This window comes from Acomys russatus, chromosome 11 (assembly GCF_903995435.1).
Source record: "Acomys russatus chromosome 11, mAcoRus1.1, whole genome shotgun sequence".
Lineage (NCBI taxonomy): Eukaryota > Metazoa > Chordata > Mammalia > Rodentia > Muridae > Acomys > Acomys russatus.
Window position 1 is genome coordinate 40,131,115 of NC_067147.1, and position 17,256 is coordinate 40,148,370.

General features: G+C 44.0%; 1 protein-coding gene across 1 annotated transcript; it reads right to left on the reverse strand.

Moving 5' to 3' along the window:
• Positions 1-1,566: 1,566 nt before the first annotated feature.
• On the reverse strand, positions 1,567-16,642 carry Srgn (serglycin). The gene is made up of 3 exons (XM_051153141.1): positions 16,462-16,642; positions 5,361-5,508; positions 1,567-1,947 (listed from the first exon to the last, which is right to left on the reverse strand). Exons 1-3 carry the CDS (start codon positions 16,535-16,537, stop codon positions 1,701-1,703), a joined length of 471 nt encoding a protein of 156 aa, XP_051009098.1. The 5' UTR covers positions 16,538-16,642; the 3' UTR covers positions 1,567-1,700.
• Between the last annotated feature and the right edge of the window lie 614 nt (positions 16,643-17,256).

The following is a 17,256-nucleotide window of genomic DNA, read 5'->3' on the forward strand; positions in this document are numbered from 1 at the left end:
ATCAATTAACAAGCAATACAATCCCCCATAGGTCCATCTGATCTGAGCAACTTCTCAATGGAGATTCTTTTTTCCTCAGATGACCTGAGGCTTGCCAAGTTGGCAAAGTTAACCAAGGTAACATCTAAATCTGAAAAGGTCTCAGGAATGGAAAGCACAAATTCCCCAAGTTACATCTGAAGCAAATGAGTCTCTTTTTCTGCTCCTTCATTCCCAGACCCATGTATTCTACATATTAAGGACAAAGAATCAGAGAAGGCAATTGAAGTAGTTTGGGGAGGTATTTTTATTTGTTTTTAAAAAAAGATTTATTAACTTATTATTTTATGTGTATGAGCGTCTTAGCCTGTATGTATATGGGTTCATTGCGTGTATGTCTGGTGCCCATGAAAGCTAGAAAAGGATATCAAATCTCCTGTTGTGAGCTGCCATGTGAGTTCTGGGAACTAAACCCAAGTCCTCTGCAGAGCAGCCAGTGTTCTTAACCACTGAGCCATCTCTCCAGCCCAATAAATAAATAAATATTATAACTATATATACAATATATATTGTATATATGTGTGTATATGTGTATAAAAATTTATATAAAAGGGCTGGAGGGATGGCTCAAAGGTTAAAAGCACCATCTGCTCTTCCAGAGGTCCTGAGTTCAATTCCCAGCAATTACATGGTGGCTCACAATCATCTATAATGAGATCTGGTGCTTCTTCTGGTGGGCAGGGCACACATGCAGGCAGAACATTGTATACATAACAAAAATTTAAATCCTTTAAAATTGTATATAAAAAAATATATAACCTTTTTAAAAGTAATTCTTTTCTGGATTAGATAAAGAAATCCCAAACAGTTTGCCCCCTTTGGTTATATCCTTGCTTTAATGGAGTGACACTGAAAATAAACAGGCATCCAGGAAAAGGCGAAGCATTATGAGGCATTGAGACCACAGCTGTATGTCGCTTGAGGTATTAGGTTTCTTTTCTTTTTTTTTTTTTTTTTTTTTTTTTTTTTTTTTGGTTTTTCGAGACAAGGTTTCTCTGTGTAGCCTTGGCTGTCCTAGACTTGCTTTGTAGGCCAGGCTGGCCTCGAACTCACAGCGATCCATCTGCCTCTGCACCACCACTGCCCGGCTGAGGTGTTAGGTTTCTGCCTGTACAACCCAGACTATTTAGGTAAGCAACACTCACTGCTTCCCCATCACATCCAATGGCCATAGCAAAACAGAAAGAAGCCTTCATGGCAAACCATGTCACAGAGCCACTGTAGGAAGTCACTGTGGTTCATTTTATTCTATTTTTAATCATATGAAGAAGTGTATCTGTAATTCACAATGCGAGTCAGGTTCCTGAACACTTTTGGTATGAAATGTTGTTCATCAATTTGCTATTCAAGTTGAATTTTTCAAAAACAGCATGGCCTTTTCAAGTTATCATATAATAATGGAAGTGTATGTTAATTTAATAAGGTTGACTCAATACACATGTAAACGCAGGTATTTCTAGAACAATAAGATAGATAACATTATTAAAGCATAATTCCTTACGAATTAATGAGGAAAGGGTGACAGGATTTAAGAGTCTTTGCCAGGCATTTTTAATTTTCTGTAAAATTCTTTATCCTGAGACTGATCATTTAAACGTGGTACACAAAGTATACTGAACACATTGTTCCATGTGGCGGTGGGGAAACGGAAGCGGTCACTTTCATATAATGAAATCTTCTGGTTGCTCTTGGTTTTGCTCTGAGAGCATCCTATCAGAAGGCCTATAGTCGTAATAGACAACTTGGCCTTCATCTACTGGCTGGTATTCCCATTCCATGTCAGCTAGGAAGCCACTTCCGGAGCCGGAACCGGAACCAGAACCGGAGCCGGAACCTGAACCGGAGCCCGAGCCTGACCCAGAAAAGTCTTCAGAAATGGGGAAGAAATCATTCGGGAATCCTCTCATCCTGAAATACAAAAAAAAAAAAAAAAAAAAAGTAAAGTTCTACTCATAAAGAATGTAATCCCAATATTTTAATAGAAAGAAATAAGATGGGTGTGGAGTAGACACAGATTATGGCAGCTTTTGAGTGGTGGAGGCGATAGGGTCAGAAGTTAAGAGTAATCCTTGGATCCATAGTGAACTGCAGCCATCATGGGCTACCTGAGCCCTTTCTCTAAAAACAAAATAAAAATGAGGTGTGGATACAGGGGCGGGGGAGGAGGGTAGGCAGAGTAGGAGGCAACATAGAAACAAATTTAGGCACCCACTTGTTCAAATACAAAGAGCTAAAGCCCTCTTCAGTACTTCAAAAGAAAAAAGGCAGGCTGAAAAGACATTAATTTAAAAGCTATTGCTGATCTTGCCGAGGATCTAGGTTTGGTCCCCAACACCCACATGGTGATTCACAATCACCTGTAACTCCAATTTCAGATAATCTGGCACCTTCTTCTGGCCTCCTCTGGCACCAGGCATGCAAGGGATGCATTCACATGCATGCAAGCAAACACACAAGCACATAAAACAAATACAGAAAAAGAGTAAGCCAAGCCCTCCATCTCCATGTTTGTTATATTTATAATGTTAACCCCTGCACTCCCTAATTCCACATTTACCTAAAGCCGACTCAGGAGAACAGCACTCCTTGTTCATGTCACTTCAGAAACCCTGTTTCCCTTTTTCTTTTTGTTGTTGTTGTTTATTTTGTTGTCATTTTGTTTTGTTTTGTTTTGCTTTGTTTGTTTGTTTGTTTGTTTTTTTTGGTTTTGTTTTGAGACAGGGTTTCTCTGTGTAGCCCTGGCTCTGTCATGAAACTTACTCTGTAGACCAGGCAGCCTCAAACTCACAGAGATCCACCTGCCTCCCGACTGCTAGGATTACAGGTGTGCGCCACTACACCTGGAAAAGGTTATTAGCCTTACCAAGATAGAAACATTAAGTTTTCTTTCTGAAAATATAAAACTGGAACCTGTAGTCGCGAGCTGAAAGGTAAAGCTGCCAGGGCTGAGTTGGCTGGCTCCTTCTCATGAGCACACAAAAGCCAGAACAGAGAAACAGTGCCACCCATCCTTGACAAATCTGGACAGTAAAGCATCTTTGGCAAAAGTTGAGTTCAAGCCCAGATTGATGGCACAAACTAGTCATCTCAACATATGGGAGACCACAAATTTGTGGCTAACCTGGTCTACACATATCAAGACCCTGTCTCAAAAAGCGGGTAGGGGGAAAGGTTGAATGTCATAGCCTGTGGGCCATTTTCTCCATGAAAACCATAAACCGTAGGCTGTAAAACTGATCAGAGTTATAGCCAGTCGTGCATACATTCAATAAATATATTTGTTGAATGTCCTTGTCATCGCTACCTGAGCTACAACAAGGACAAAAATGTGAGGTCCCTGCTCAGGAAGTTAATGACCTAGCGAAAAAAAAAAATCAATTAGAAAAATGGTAAACAGTGCAGAGAGGAAACAAACAAATGTCACCAAGTGTGCTCCAGGAGGATGCTTCAGCCCCCACATCAGAGGAAGAGGGGTGCAGACTGTCAGTAACTGACATACAGATGGAATTGAAAGGCGTGGAACAGTCAATGGACTGCTGCCGAGCCAGGACACACCGTAAATTAAATGAGCAAAAGAGAAAGCAGCCGTGGAAATCCCATAACCAGCATAGGGTGAATGGGAGAAGCCCACAGAAGCTTCAAAGCAAGTGGTGGGTTAGTCGTTTTGAAAGGCAGTGAAGAGGTCAAGTATCCTAAAAATAGAGACACAATCAATAGATGTGTATCAATCACCAGATACTCAGGATTGAAGGTGGCAGCAGAAATCTAATTGCGTGTTGGGGTCGGGGGCAAAAGCAAGCACCAGCATCCCTTCTATAAACTGGTGATGTGGCCAAGTATGGTGCCACACACCTTTCATCCCAGCATTTGAGAGGCAGAGACAGAGGCAGGTAGATCTTTATGAGTTCAAGGCCAGCCTGGTCTGCACAGCAAGTTCCAGGCCAGCCAGGGCTATATAGTGAGACAAAACTCTGCTAATAATAATAATAATAATAATAACAACAACAACAACAACAACAATAATAATAAATTTAAAAATCTGATATACTAAGAGAGGAGTGGGGAAATAGTTATAGAGGTGCAGCAGAGACAAGGAAGGGAGTCTATCCAGTGTCAGGAAGCAGAAGAAGATGCTGGCTCCCGAGAGGCACCTGTAGAACAGAGTCCGAGACAAGGGGCGGGTATAGGAGACAGGAAAACTCTGAATATTTAACATAAGGCGAGCTGCTTCAACATGTAGCAGTAGAGAAGTGACGTCAACAAGAGACAGCAAAGTAACCAGAGGTGGCCAGCTGGCATCTTCCCACGCTAGCCAGCAAGATGGCTCATCACATCCAGGTGCCTGCTGCCAAGCCTGATGACAGAACTTCAGTCTCCTAGACAACTCACTGCTGGAAGCTGTCCTCCGACCTCTGCACATACATGTTCATGCATGTAAATAAACGCACACAAGTGAAGAACCAAGGTAGGCTGCTTCTGAGTTGTAGATGATTTGAGACAAGGTATGTGGCCCAGCCTGGACTTGAATCCATGACCATCCTGCCTTGGTTTATCCATTTTAGTTTATCAATGTATCACCATGTCTAGCTGACTTAGGTCCTAATAGGTTTTTGTTGGTTTGTTTGTTTGTTTGGGTGTTTTGTTTTGTTTTTGTTTTTTCAAGACAGGGTCTCTCGGTGTAGCCCTGGCTGTCCTTGACTCTCTTTGTAGACCAGGCAGGCCTGGAACACACAGAGATCCACCTGCTTCTGCCTCCCAAGGGCGGGAATTACAGGTGTGCACCACCACACTGAGCCCCTAACTTTTTAAAATATATCATTGTTTTTTCAGAACAAAACCCTAACTTGGAAAAAATCAAAACACAAACAAACAAACAACTCTGTCTCCAAAAAAACAAAATCTAACTTATTTTTAATATATAAACACTTTATTTAGCTGTGTGTGGTGATACATGCCTTTAGTCCCAGCACTTGGGAGGCATAGACAGGTAGATCTCTGTGAGTTCAAGGCCAGCATGGTCTACAGAGCGAGTCCAGGACAGCCAAGGCTACCCAGAGAAACCCCTGTCTTGAAAAGCAAAACAAACAAAATCCCACTTTATTTGCATAACTAAACCTATTTCAACTTTTTCCAATATACATTGGGCAAACAGTCCCCAACAGTCCCTGCCACCCACAAGAAAACCTTAGGAAAGCGTGAATGAGCCCATGTGTGATGGCGCATCTCATGCCTTATGTGAAGTAGAAAACAGAGTTACCACAGCCAGAACCTGAAAAGAAACGCCCAGCCACTCCTGTGACATCAGACAGAAGTCCACTTACAAAACAGGATCAGTCATTGGACGGCCAATGTTGTTGGAGTCGTCAGTAACCAGGTCAAACAGCGGTCCCTTCTCCTCAACGCAGTTTGCGGAGATGCCATCAGGTTTGCAGCGTACCCACTGGTACCTGGCTCTCCGCGCAGGATAACCTGTCCGAACAAGGAACCCACACGGGTGATAAGTATGTCTCACATAGCTTCGCTAGGATTGGCTACTCTCTGTGTCTAACAAGTTAATTAAATGGATTCTAAACTTGGCAGAAGGCCACCCGGTTTGTGTCCAACAGTGCCTGTGATGGACACTGTCGTTCTCAGGGTACTGCTTTACAACAGGGCCAGTGAGGTGGCTTGGTGGGTAAAGGTGTTGCTGCTAAGCCCAGTGATCTGAGTTTGATCCCCAGGACCCACATGGTAGGAAGAGAGAACTGACAAGTTGTCCTCTGATCTATACACATGAGCACATGAGCACACTACACTAAACACACACACACACACACACACACACACACACACACAATCAAACAAAGAATAAAAAAGAAAGTGCTTAAATAGAATAACTTTGGAAGTGAACAGCAAGAGGAGGCTCACCTCAGCTCTGCCTCCGATCAGTTCTGAAACCTTGACCTTTGAACTTGCACTATAAACTAAAGCCCAGTGTTATCCTAAATTTGTTGCAAAAATTAAATAAGAAGATTCATATGAAGACCTTAAGATAATGCCAGGCATTGTGGCAGCTATTTAGTGATATTGACTTCTTTTTTTAAAAAATATTTATTATGTTTACAGTGCTCTGCCTGCTTGTACCCCTTCAGGCCAGAAGAGGGCATCAGATCACATTACAGATGGTTGTGAGCCATCTTGTGGTTGCTAGGAATTGAACTCGACCTTTGGAAGAGCAGACAGTGCTCTTAACCTCTGAGCCATCTCTCCAGCCCTGTTTTGTTTTGTTTTTTCAAGACACGGTTTCTCCATGTAGCCTTGGTTGTCCTGGACTCGATTTGTAAACCAGGCTTGCCCTCAACTCACTTTGCTCCACCTGCCTCTCCCTCCCTGAGTTCTGGGATTAAGAGCATGTGCCACAATGGCTGAGACAGAATTTCTCTGTGTAGCCCTGGCCATCCTGGAACTCATTCTGTAGACCAGGCTGGCCTCGACCTCAGAGATTCCTGCCTCTGCCTCCTGAGTGCTGGGATTAAAGGCGTGTGTGGCTACCACAGTCCTAGAGCTCTTAATCCTCCTGCCTCAGTACTGCCAGTGCTGGCTTCACAAGTGTGGGCCCCCACTGTCCAGTACTAATACCATGTTTGTATCTTTATCTCCACATTACACAAAGGAAACATGAGTCACGAAGGTCCTCAGTCAGGGAGCCAGGATCTGTAGCTGATCACAAAGCCTGCCTGCCTTTTATAGAGACGATTCAGATCCCATGCTTTTGTTGTTGCTGCTATGAGATGGGGTCTTGCTATATGTAGCCCAGGTCAACCTCGAATGGAGAGGAGAGCCTCTGCATGCCCTCTCCTCAGTACTAGGATGCCAGCTCTGCACCACCACACCCTGCCGAATCCATAGATGGTTCAGACAGTCTGAGGAAACCAGGCCTGGTGGTACAGGTCTGCAGTCCTAGCTACTCAGAAGGCTGAGGTAGGGAGGTTCCAAGTTCAAGACCTGTCAGAGCTCAGCCTGAGCCACTCTGTGTAAAAGACTAGGTGGTAGAGAACTTACATGGAACGCATAAAGTGGTAGATTCAACTCCTAGTATAAAGCACGGGAAATGGTTGGGTACACTGAGATGACCCCAAACAGTACAGCCTCCAACCGCTTGTGTGTTGGACCCTGTGACAATGTGAATCTTTGTTTTGTTTGTTTTTGTTTTGTTTGTTTTTATTTTTCAAGGCAGGGTTTCTCTGTGTAGCCTTGGCTGTCCTGGACTCGCTTTGTAGACTAGGCTGGCCTCAAACTCAGAGAGACTCATATGCCTGCCTCTGCCTCTCAAGTGCTGGGATAAAAGGCGTCCGCCACCACCTGGCATTCTTTCTTTCTTTCTTTTTTCAGGTTTTTATTTATTTATTTATTTTTATGTGTATGAGTGCTCTATCTACATGTACATCTGCAGGTCAGAAAAGGGCATCAGATCCCAGTATAGATGGTTGTGAGCCACCATGTGGTTTCTGGGAAGTGAACTCAGGACCTCTAGAAGAGCAGACAGTGCCCTTAACTGCTGAGCCATCTCTCCAGCCCCCAATATGGCATTCTTAAGAATGAAATGTGGATCAAAGCTCGTTCTTTGTGCTTAGAATTCCTAGGAAACACGCTCCTCTGTTCACAGTCGGGCAGGGTCTCTTGCCACCTCGTTTGGACTTTTTGTTGTTGTTCTGTTTTGTGTTTTTAGACAGCATCTCACACTGTAACCATGGCTGGCCTGGAAATTCCTATGAAAACCCAGATGGCATGGAGCCCGCGGAGATCTTCCAGCCTCTGACTCCCACCATTGCTTCAAATGTTAGATTGTAGGTGCACGCACACTTTAATGGGGTGGAAGCTGCCTGTAAGAAATACTGAACTGGCTGGGCGTGGTGGCGCATGCCTTTAATCCCAGCACCTGGGAGGCAGAGGCAGGTGGATCATTATAAGTTCGAGGCCAGCCTGGTCTACAAAGCAAGAGAGGCAAGGCTACACAGAGAAACCCTGTCTCGAAAAGCCAAAAAAAAAAAAAAAAAAAGAAAGAAAGAAAGAAAGAAAGAAAGAAAAAGAAAATGAAGAAATTTTAAAATGTATTTTCTAAACTGCTGTAATAAACAAAATTCCTCTAAGACATAAGTGTTTAGAAGACTCCAATATGGGGTTGGAGAGATGGTTCACAGGTTAAGAGCACTGGCTGCTCTTCCAAAGGTTCAATTCCCAGCAACCACATGGTGACTCACAAGCCATCTATGAGATCTGGTGCCCTCTTCTGGCATCCAGGCACAACACTGTATATATAAATAAAATCTTTTTGTTTTTAGTGTAGAAGTACATGTACACCCACATGCCAGGAAAGGACATCAGATCCTTTTATAAGTGGTCAGGAACCACCATGTGGTTGCTGGGAATTGAACCCAGGCCCTCTGGAAAAGCAGACAGTGTTCCTAACCACTGAGCCATCTCACCAACCCAAATAAAACAAAACATTTAAAGACTCTAATATAAGGCTGGAGAGATGGCTCAGTGGTTAAAGAGTCCTTACTGTTCTTGCAGAGAATCCAGGTTCAGTTCCCAGAACCCACATGGTGGCTCCCAACTACCCCTAACTGCAGTCACAGTGGATCTGGTGGCCTCTGCAGGCAGGAGGCATGAACATTGTGCAAACTTAAGTGCAGGCTAAAGCACTCATACACATAAAAATAAAATTAAAAATTAAAAAAATTTAAAAATTATAATTAAATTAAATTAAAAGATAGGAAATTATCTTAAAAAGAAAAGCTAGGTTCTTTGAATGGTACCAGCCCCATGATCACAGCCCTCCAAATGCTGGTCTCTCCGATGAGGACAGCATTAATCATTTCTGAGAGTAACCCACTTGAAGGGAGACCCGATTTGCCACTTAGTACCACTCTGGTTCTCAGTTTATGGCGTTTCAAATGTGGATAGCACTATGGTGATGAGCTCCCGATTCAAATGGGAGGAAGGTTTGTGAAGCCCAACAACACAAGACTTTGCATACGGCCAAAGTTCAAGGCATTTGAATGCTTCTCTCTCTCTCTCTCTCTCTCTCTCTCTCTCTCTCTCTCTCTCTCTCTCTCTCTCTCTCTCTCCTCTCCTCCTCCTCTCTCTCCTCCTCCTCTCTCTCTCTCTCTCTCTCTCTCTCTCTCTCTCTCTCTCTCTCTCTTTTCTTCTCTTCTTCTTCTTCTCCTTTTTTTTCTTTTTCTTTTTCTTTTCTTCTTTTTTCCTGAGGCATTTAGCTTTGACTTAGAGTATCATGTATCTGGGGGGTAGGGGAATGGGGTGGAGGAAGTAAGCGCCTGTTGTCCAGCAGGGGGCGATGTCATCCCTATACAAATACCCAATACAATCGTGAAGCCAACTCTACTGGGTTCAAAGTTTCAAGCCTTGCCGGCGTGGTGGTGCACGCCTTTAATCTTAATTCTTTTTTTTTTTTTTTTTTTTTTTTTTTTGGTTTTTGGTTTTTTGGTTTTTCAAGACAGGGTCTCTCTGTGTAGCCTTGGCTATCCTGGACTCACTTTGTAGACCAGACTGGCCTGGAATTCACAGCAACCCTCCTACCTCTGCCTCCCGAGTGCTGGGATTAAAGGTATGCGCCACCATGCCCGGCTATGATGTTTACTTTTTCGAGGGAGGGTTTCTCTGTGTAGCCCTGACCACACTGGCCTCAAACTCAGAAATCTGCCTTCCAAGTGTTGGGATTAATGGCGTGAGCCACTGGCTGACTCAGAATATTCTATCTAGTGTGGCTGCTGGGTCCTGGACAGGATAGGGCAGGCCCCTCTGCAAGTGGCTGATGAACAGAGAAAATGTGAGCTTGCCTAGAAAGTTCTACTGAAAAGCTAACCGAATGTATTTACTTCTCCTACAGGGTCAAGATCAAACCTAGGGCCTCGCGCATCCTCTGCCACTGAGTGACACCCTCAGCCCATCAAACAAGAGGTACCCCAGTCAACAGCTGCGTCTTTCCACTAGTGAAAAGAAAAACAAAAAACATCACTTTGGCAGATGAGTAAAACATATTTCCCCCAGAATTCAAAACCTTTGGGAGGTGGGAAAGTTTCCTAAAAGTTGATGCGGATAATTACACAATCTGTGACTACACTAAAACCCACAGACATGTAAGTTGGAGAGTGAACTGTGTGGTGTATAAACTGATTCTCAAGAGAGCAGCTTCAGAACTAATGAAAGGTGGGGAGGTAGCGCCCCCTGTTGGTAGAGTTCTTGCCCAGCATGCACTAAGCCCCCACTGCACAAAACAAGACGTGCTGCCACAGATCTGAAAATGGAGGCAAGAGGATCAGAAGTTCAGGGTCATCCTTAACTTGCTGAATTTAAGGTCATCACGAGCCACATGAGACCCTGTCTAAAAATAAGGAAGAAATCAGCCAAGTGTACACCTTTAATCCCAGCATTCAGGAGGCAGAGGCAGGCAGATCCCTTTTCTTGAGATGAAGGCTAGCCTGGTCTACAGTGAGTTCCAGGGCAACCAAAGTTACACAGAGAAACCCTGTCTCGGAAAAAACAAAAACAAAAACAAAAACAAAAAGCAAATAAACAAAAATAATAAGAAATCAAAACCAGGTTGGTTGCAAAGGCCTGAGATCTCAGCACTTGATAAGAGTGGCCCCAAATTCAAGGCCAGTCCAGTCTACATAGCAGGTTCAAAGTTAGCCAGGGATACATGGTGTAGTTCTGTCTCAAAAAACAAACAAACAAAAGGTCAGGGCTCTGCTTCTACAGGGCTTGCTTTGTATGCACAAGGACTTGATTTTTATCCCAAGAACCTACAAAGGTGAGGCCTGGTTGAATACACTTTTAATCCCAGCAGTGGGGAGGTAGAAACAGGAAAATCCCTGGGGTTCACTGACCAGCCAGCCTAGCCTAATTGGTGAGCTCCAGGCAAATGAGAGACTCCTCCACCCCTCCCTCTCTGATTTTTGAGACAGTGTTTCTTTGTGTAGCCTTGGCTATCTTGAACTCCCATTGTAGACAAGGCTGGCCTCAAACTCACAGAGATCTACCTGCCTCTGCCTCCCTGAGTGCTGGGATTAAAGGTGTGTGCCACCACTGCCTGGCAAAAGCCCTGATCTCAAAGGAGATGGGCAGTGTCCCTGAGGATGACACTGAAGTTGTCATGTGGCCTCCATGTGTGTGTGTGGGTGTGTGCAAGCTCACATACTCATAAGAAAACAAATAAAATAAGAAAGAAAGAGATCACAAGTAGAAGTCGTCCCATCCTAAAATCCACCCAACTCTTACGCTAATGAAATTAAAGGTACATTAAAATAAAGAACACAGTTATGGAAAAACAAATTCCTGACATAGCTACTCCCGGGTGTGGGAAGGCTGCGAAGACAAAGTTCTGGCCCCTGCAGCCCTGAGAGTCTTCTCTTTATCTTGCTTTAGAGACTACAAATCTCTAATGATCATCACTATTTGTTTTGTTTTTATTATATTGATGTGTGTGTGTGTGCATGTTAACTTTTTTCTTTTGTCTTTTGTTTGTTTTGTTTTTGTTTTGAGGTAGGGTTTCTCTGTGTAGCCTTGGCTGTCCTGGACTTGCTTTGTAGACCAGGCTGGCCTTGAACTCACAGAGATCTGCTTGCCTCTGCCTCCTGAGTGCTGGGATTACAGGCAACTTTTTTTTTCATATAACATATTTTGATCATATTCTCAGCTCTCCCTCACCTCCTCCTTTCCCACTCAACTCTCTCTCTTCCCACCCACCCCCTCTCTCTCTCTCTCTCTCACACACACACACACACACACACACACACACACACTTTCTCACTCTTGCTTTCTCTTCATGATCTCCCTACTTAGCCTTAGCTGGCCTGGAACTCACTATGCAGGTCAGGCTGGCCTCAAAAATCATAAAGATCCACATGCCCTTGCCCCCCAAATGCTGAGACCAAAGGTGTGTGTCAGCACACCCAGCCATTTTGGTCTTTTGAGATAGAGTCTCCTTATATAGCCCATGCTAGCCTAGAATTTACAATCCTGCCTCAGCCTCCAGGGAGGCACTACTATGTATGTGAGGATCATAATTTTTCAAATGAAAGAGAGTGTCCACATATGGGCAGAAACATTCTCTTCCTCAAGGTCCCACGCACGGTGGACCTGTGAGCCAATGACATAGTGGTGTCTAAGGGAGAGCCTCCTCCTCTGCCACCAGACCCTCTCCACACACTCACTAGCCCTGTCTCACTCAATACTTCTTGTGAGGAAACAAAGAGGGCAACTCTCTCTACAAGCCTTTGCTATCTCTTCCTAGCCTGCCTTCCATGCCTCCCACCAGATCGCAGTTTAACTAATTTCCTATTCTTAATGGAATCTTGCTACAGATGCATGAGAAGAACTTAAGCAGAAATTGTCAAAAGGAGAGGTTTAAAAAAAAAAAAGAAGAGAAAAGACCATTCTGATTCATAAAAAAAAAAAGAAAAAGAAAAGAAAAGAAAAAGAAAATGGTAGAAAAAAGTGGTAGCGTTCCGGCAGCTGCTATTATCTATATTGGAGCAACTTCCTATTTCCTATTAGCCTTGCAACTTCACACGATGGGCCAGCTTCCCCCTCTCCGCACATGGCACGGGTTGACAGGCTATAAAAAGCTCCAAGCTTACTTTCAGTTTGCCCTCACCTCCACAGGAAACATAGCAAAGACTGCAGTAGAAGAAACGTTTTTTGTTTGTTTGTTTGTTTTAAATTTAAAAAAAAAACTGGAGAGACAACTCTGTGGGTTAAGACTACTGGCTGCCCTTGCAGAGGACCTGGGTTCAATTCCCAGCACTTACTTGGCAGCTCACGGCTGTCTGTAACTCCTGTTCCAGGAGATCTGACACCCTCTTCTGGCCTCCTTGGGTGCCAGGCACGCAGCTGGTGCACAGACATCCTCTTGTCCATAAAGTAAAATAATAATAATAAAATTAAAGAATGTGTCCGTTCCTCATTGTGACTAGAAACTTAATTCTGACCTTGAAACTGACTTCTTAGCTCACTCTAACAGACCTTGGGCAAAACGCACACGTATTTGGCAAGGGGTTGACGCAAGGACCACGTGAGACGGTGACGTGTCGTCCAGTTAGTTCTTCTTGTCATAATCCCTCCTCGTGGCCAGCGATGATCGTTATTGGGCAGTGATTGTGAAATCACTTTACCAACAGCTGTGCCCATGAGTGGACCTGTGTGAGTGTGAGGTCTAGCCTCAGCCCCTTGACCACACCTGCTCATGCATTTTTCATTTTGTCTCTGTGAGTATTTTTGTTTTCTTTGAGGCAGGGTCTCATACAGCCCAGGGCTCGCTCACTATTCGGTTGAGGATGACCTTTAACTCTTGATCCTCTTGCCTCCACCTCCCAAGTGTTTTATGGACGTTAAGAAATATAAATAAGGGCTGAAGAGGTGTCTCAGAGGTTAAGAGTACTGACTGCTCTTCCAGAGGTCCTGAGTTCAATACCCAGCAACAACACAGTGGCTCACAATCATCTATAATGTGATCTAATGTCTTCTTCTGGAGTGCAGGTGTACATGCAGGCAGATAGAGCACTGTGTACATAATAATAAATAAATATTTAAAAAAGAAATAGAAATAAATAAAAAAAGATAGTGTAATGTAGGCATCACAGGCCTCATCAACAATTCCAGGGAACCTATATTAAATAGATTAGCCATCATTCTTTTTTTCCCCCTCTGAGACAGGGTTTCTCTGTGGAGCCTTGGCTGTCCTGGACTCACTCTGTAGACCAGGCTGGGCTTGAACTCACAGAGATTCGCCTGCCTCTGCCTCCCAAGTGCTGCACCACCACACCCGGCTTAAATTTCTGTTGTTTAAGTTACTTAGTCTTGGTGTTTTTTATGGCAAGCTAAGAAAACTAATGCAGTAACCTAAGATGGACAAGATGAAAGCCTGCTGTATCTGATCATCCAAGCCAGAGAGCTGCAAACACATTTAAACCATATACGTGTGTGTGTGTGTGTGTGTGTGTGTGTATATATAAATACATATATTTAAGATAAGGAGCTGGGGACGTGGTTCAGTTGATAGAATGCTGGTATAGCATACACAAAGGCCTGGGTTTGGTCCCAGCACGCCACAGACTGGGCATGGTAGCATCCTAGCACTTAGGAAGAACAATCAGAAGTTCAAGGCCATCTTTTGCTAATAACGTGTTCAAAGCCAGCCTGGGCTAAGTGATTTGAGGCCCTGTGTCATTAAAGTAGTGGGGGTGGGGGAGGGACGGGGCGGGTGGGGGCAGGGGCAAATACAGAAAGGGAATCGTAGTGAATCATTCCTGCCACTGCACAGAGAAATGACAAGTAGTGTCACTGCTGCTCGGAGGCAGTTTGTCTCACTAACTCACGGCCAAGCACCCATTTGCCTTCGTGTTCAGATATGAGCATAAGGTGCTGAGCCAAGAGCCCCTTGGAAACACCCTAGATTTTTGGTTCACTCATTTCTCTTTTCATCTCTTCCCTCTCCAACTGAGAAGCTCAATCAACAAGCAGGGAACATAAATGACAGCCTTGTCCACCCCTCTACCCTTCCCGTGCTTTCTTTCCTTTTTATCTTTTGAGATGGGGTCTCATTATGTAGTTCTGGTTGTCCTGGAGCTACGCAGACCAGGTTGCCCTTAAATTCACAGTTTCTCCTCTCTCTGCCTCTTGGGTGCTGTATAAGCCACCCGCCCCAGCCCCTTCTTCATTTCTTGCTAATGATGAAATTATGTTTCCAGCCTATTTTTACCATCAGAGTTAGAGTCAACAGAGTCAACATGACGTTTCTGGGAACTTTTGCAACAGCAAGGCTTACATACAAGTCTCCATTAGAGATATGCCCAGAGCCAACCAGTCACCAGCGGATCACAAATGCAGAATTCACGGTTGTCTAACTTGTCAGAGCCTGTGGTTACGGGGACTCATTACATCAAGCCAAAGGTTTTCCCCTGACCGATCTGAGTAAACTTGCACTCTCTGTCAAAGAGGGAACTGGGGCTCAAGCTCAGAGGTGGAGAACTAGGCGTGCGTGAGGCCCCTCCAACCTCATCACAAAGCTGCATGCACAGACCCAAGCCTTGGCAAGGTCATTTCCTGTTTTCCTCCAACATTAGCATAACCAGATGAAAATGAGTTTATTAGCTTCCAATATATAAGGGATTTCCGATTACCTGTGAGATTTCATTTCAACCGGAAGTAAGAACACCGTGGCTTGGAGTCACTTCGAAGAAACAACCCTGGGACCTGTGTGTCACTGTGACTCAACATTTCCTTTACCATTTCAACCATAAACTCTGCTGCCAATTTATCAAGCCCTGACCTTGTGCCTTGTCTACACAGTTACTTATATATCAAAGAAGGCACTGTCCTCCTTTTTTCATATATAAACTTTTCATTTTCATTGTCTTAGGGAAAGTTCTAGGTTGATTCAGTGTGACTAAACAGCCTTAATGACAGTCAAAATGAAGGAGAGGTTTTTAAAATGGGCTATTTTCTGAACAGGAGCCACAGATGCTAACGTTCTTTGGACTGTCTTTAAATTTTTCTTTGGGCCATCCCAGCACTCGGGAGGCAGAGGCAGGCAGATCATTGTGAGTTCAAGGTTAACCTAGTCTACAAAGTGAGTCCAGGATAGCCATGGCTACAAAGAGAAACCTTGTCTTGAAAAAAAAAAAAAAAGAAAAAAAAAAAAAAAAGGCTCTCCTGCTGTTAAAATAACAATGCCATCAGAATGCACTCTAACTTGGATCACAGCATGGCGACACATGCCTGTTATCCCACGACTTGGGAGGTGGAGGCAAAAGGAGCAGATATCCCAGGTCATCTTCAGCTTTACAGCAACTTGAAGACCATCTTATGTTCCATAAGACCCTACCTCAAAATGAAACAAAGACGGAATACATGCAGACAACTCACAGATAGGATGATATTCCAGAACATTCCAAGATGCCATCATCTCTGTAAATCACTTGGGTGATTTTCTGTTTATTTCCTGAACTCTGTTTTTGTTTTTGTTTTTGTTTTGGAGACAGAAGTTTCTCTGTGTAGCCTTGGCTGTTCTGGACTCACTTTTGTAGACCAGGCTGTCCTCGAACTCACAGCGATCTGCCTGCCTCTGCCTCCTGAGTGCTGGGATTAATTTCCTGAACTCTTCAAATGAATAAACCACACATCTTTTTTTCCAAAAGTAAGAGCCACTTTTCAGTCATTCCAATAGGTTTTACGGCTGTCACTTGCTTTAGAGTTTGTTTTATTTTTTTATTTTTTAGACCAGACTCAAGTGAACTAGGGAATTCATCCACATCAAATCCCCCTCTCCCACAATAGGACAACCTGCACCTTCAAGTGAAGACATCCCTTTGCTGATGCCTTCATAGCAGAGAGCGGAGGAGTAAAGTTCCTGGGTCTTACCTTGAACTGAAGATGCCCAAACCAGGATGAAGGCGAGAGCCAGCACCAGCCTGCTGCCCACGGGAACCTGCTGCATCCTGACCAGCTCAGCCCAGCACGCCAGCCTCTGGATTAGCAAATGCAGCAGGGTGCTCTCTCTGTCCCTTTTAGAAAAAGGTTCCAAAACCTCAGACCCTGCCCAAGAACACACGTCACAGTTTCCTGAACAAATAGAAAGAGATCCACATCAACACCCAGAAAGAAGAGGAAAGCAAGCTGAAAAAAAAAAAAAAACTATTCATACCCATGATGAAACTCCACCGGACTCTCCCCAAGCCTTTGTTGTTGTAGGCTCTTTTTTCTTGTTTTGTGTTGGTTTTGTTTTTCAAAAATTTTTGCCATTTAAAAAAGTTTTTCTTTTCCTTTTTTTTTTTTTTTTAACTTTTAAAAAAAAAGTTTTCTCCATCAAAAAAGCTGTGTCAGCATTCAGAAGAACACTTTTTCCCCCTTTCCTTTCTTCAGGTAACAATCTAAACAGATGAGAACTCAGCTAGTCCAAGCTCCGGCTAGAGAGCTCCGGTACCACCTGCTGGTCCACATCGCACATCAAAGGGAAGCCTGGCTCAAGGAGTCAGGGAACATTCCGTGCTGGTGTCTTAGCCACCGGGATGAGCCGTGGGTTAACATCCAGTTTCTGCTGGGACTTAGTATTTTCACTGGATTCCCTAGCTTTCCTTCTACCTCACAAATAGCTGAGGACTTTGGGTTTAAAAGTAAAAGGAGCGAGCAAGTGTGGTGGCGCACGCCTTTAATCCC

Bases quoted from the DNA above. Each gene is read 5' to 3' on its own strand.
- Srgn (XM_051153141.1), bottom strand. From the start codon at position 16,537: ATGCAGCAGGTTCCCGTGGGCAGCAGGCTGGTGCTGGCTCTCGCCTTC. The intron at 5,509-16,461 runs GTAAGACCCAGG...TTGTTCGGACAG, and splicing joins TTGGGCATCTTCAGTTCAAG to GTTATCCTGCGCGGAGAGCC. The intron at 1,948-5,360 runs GTAAGTGGACTT...TTTGTATTTCAG, and splicing joins CCAATGACTGATCCTGTTTT to GATGAGAGGATTCCCGAATG.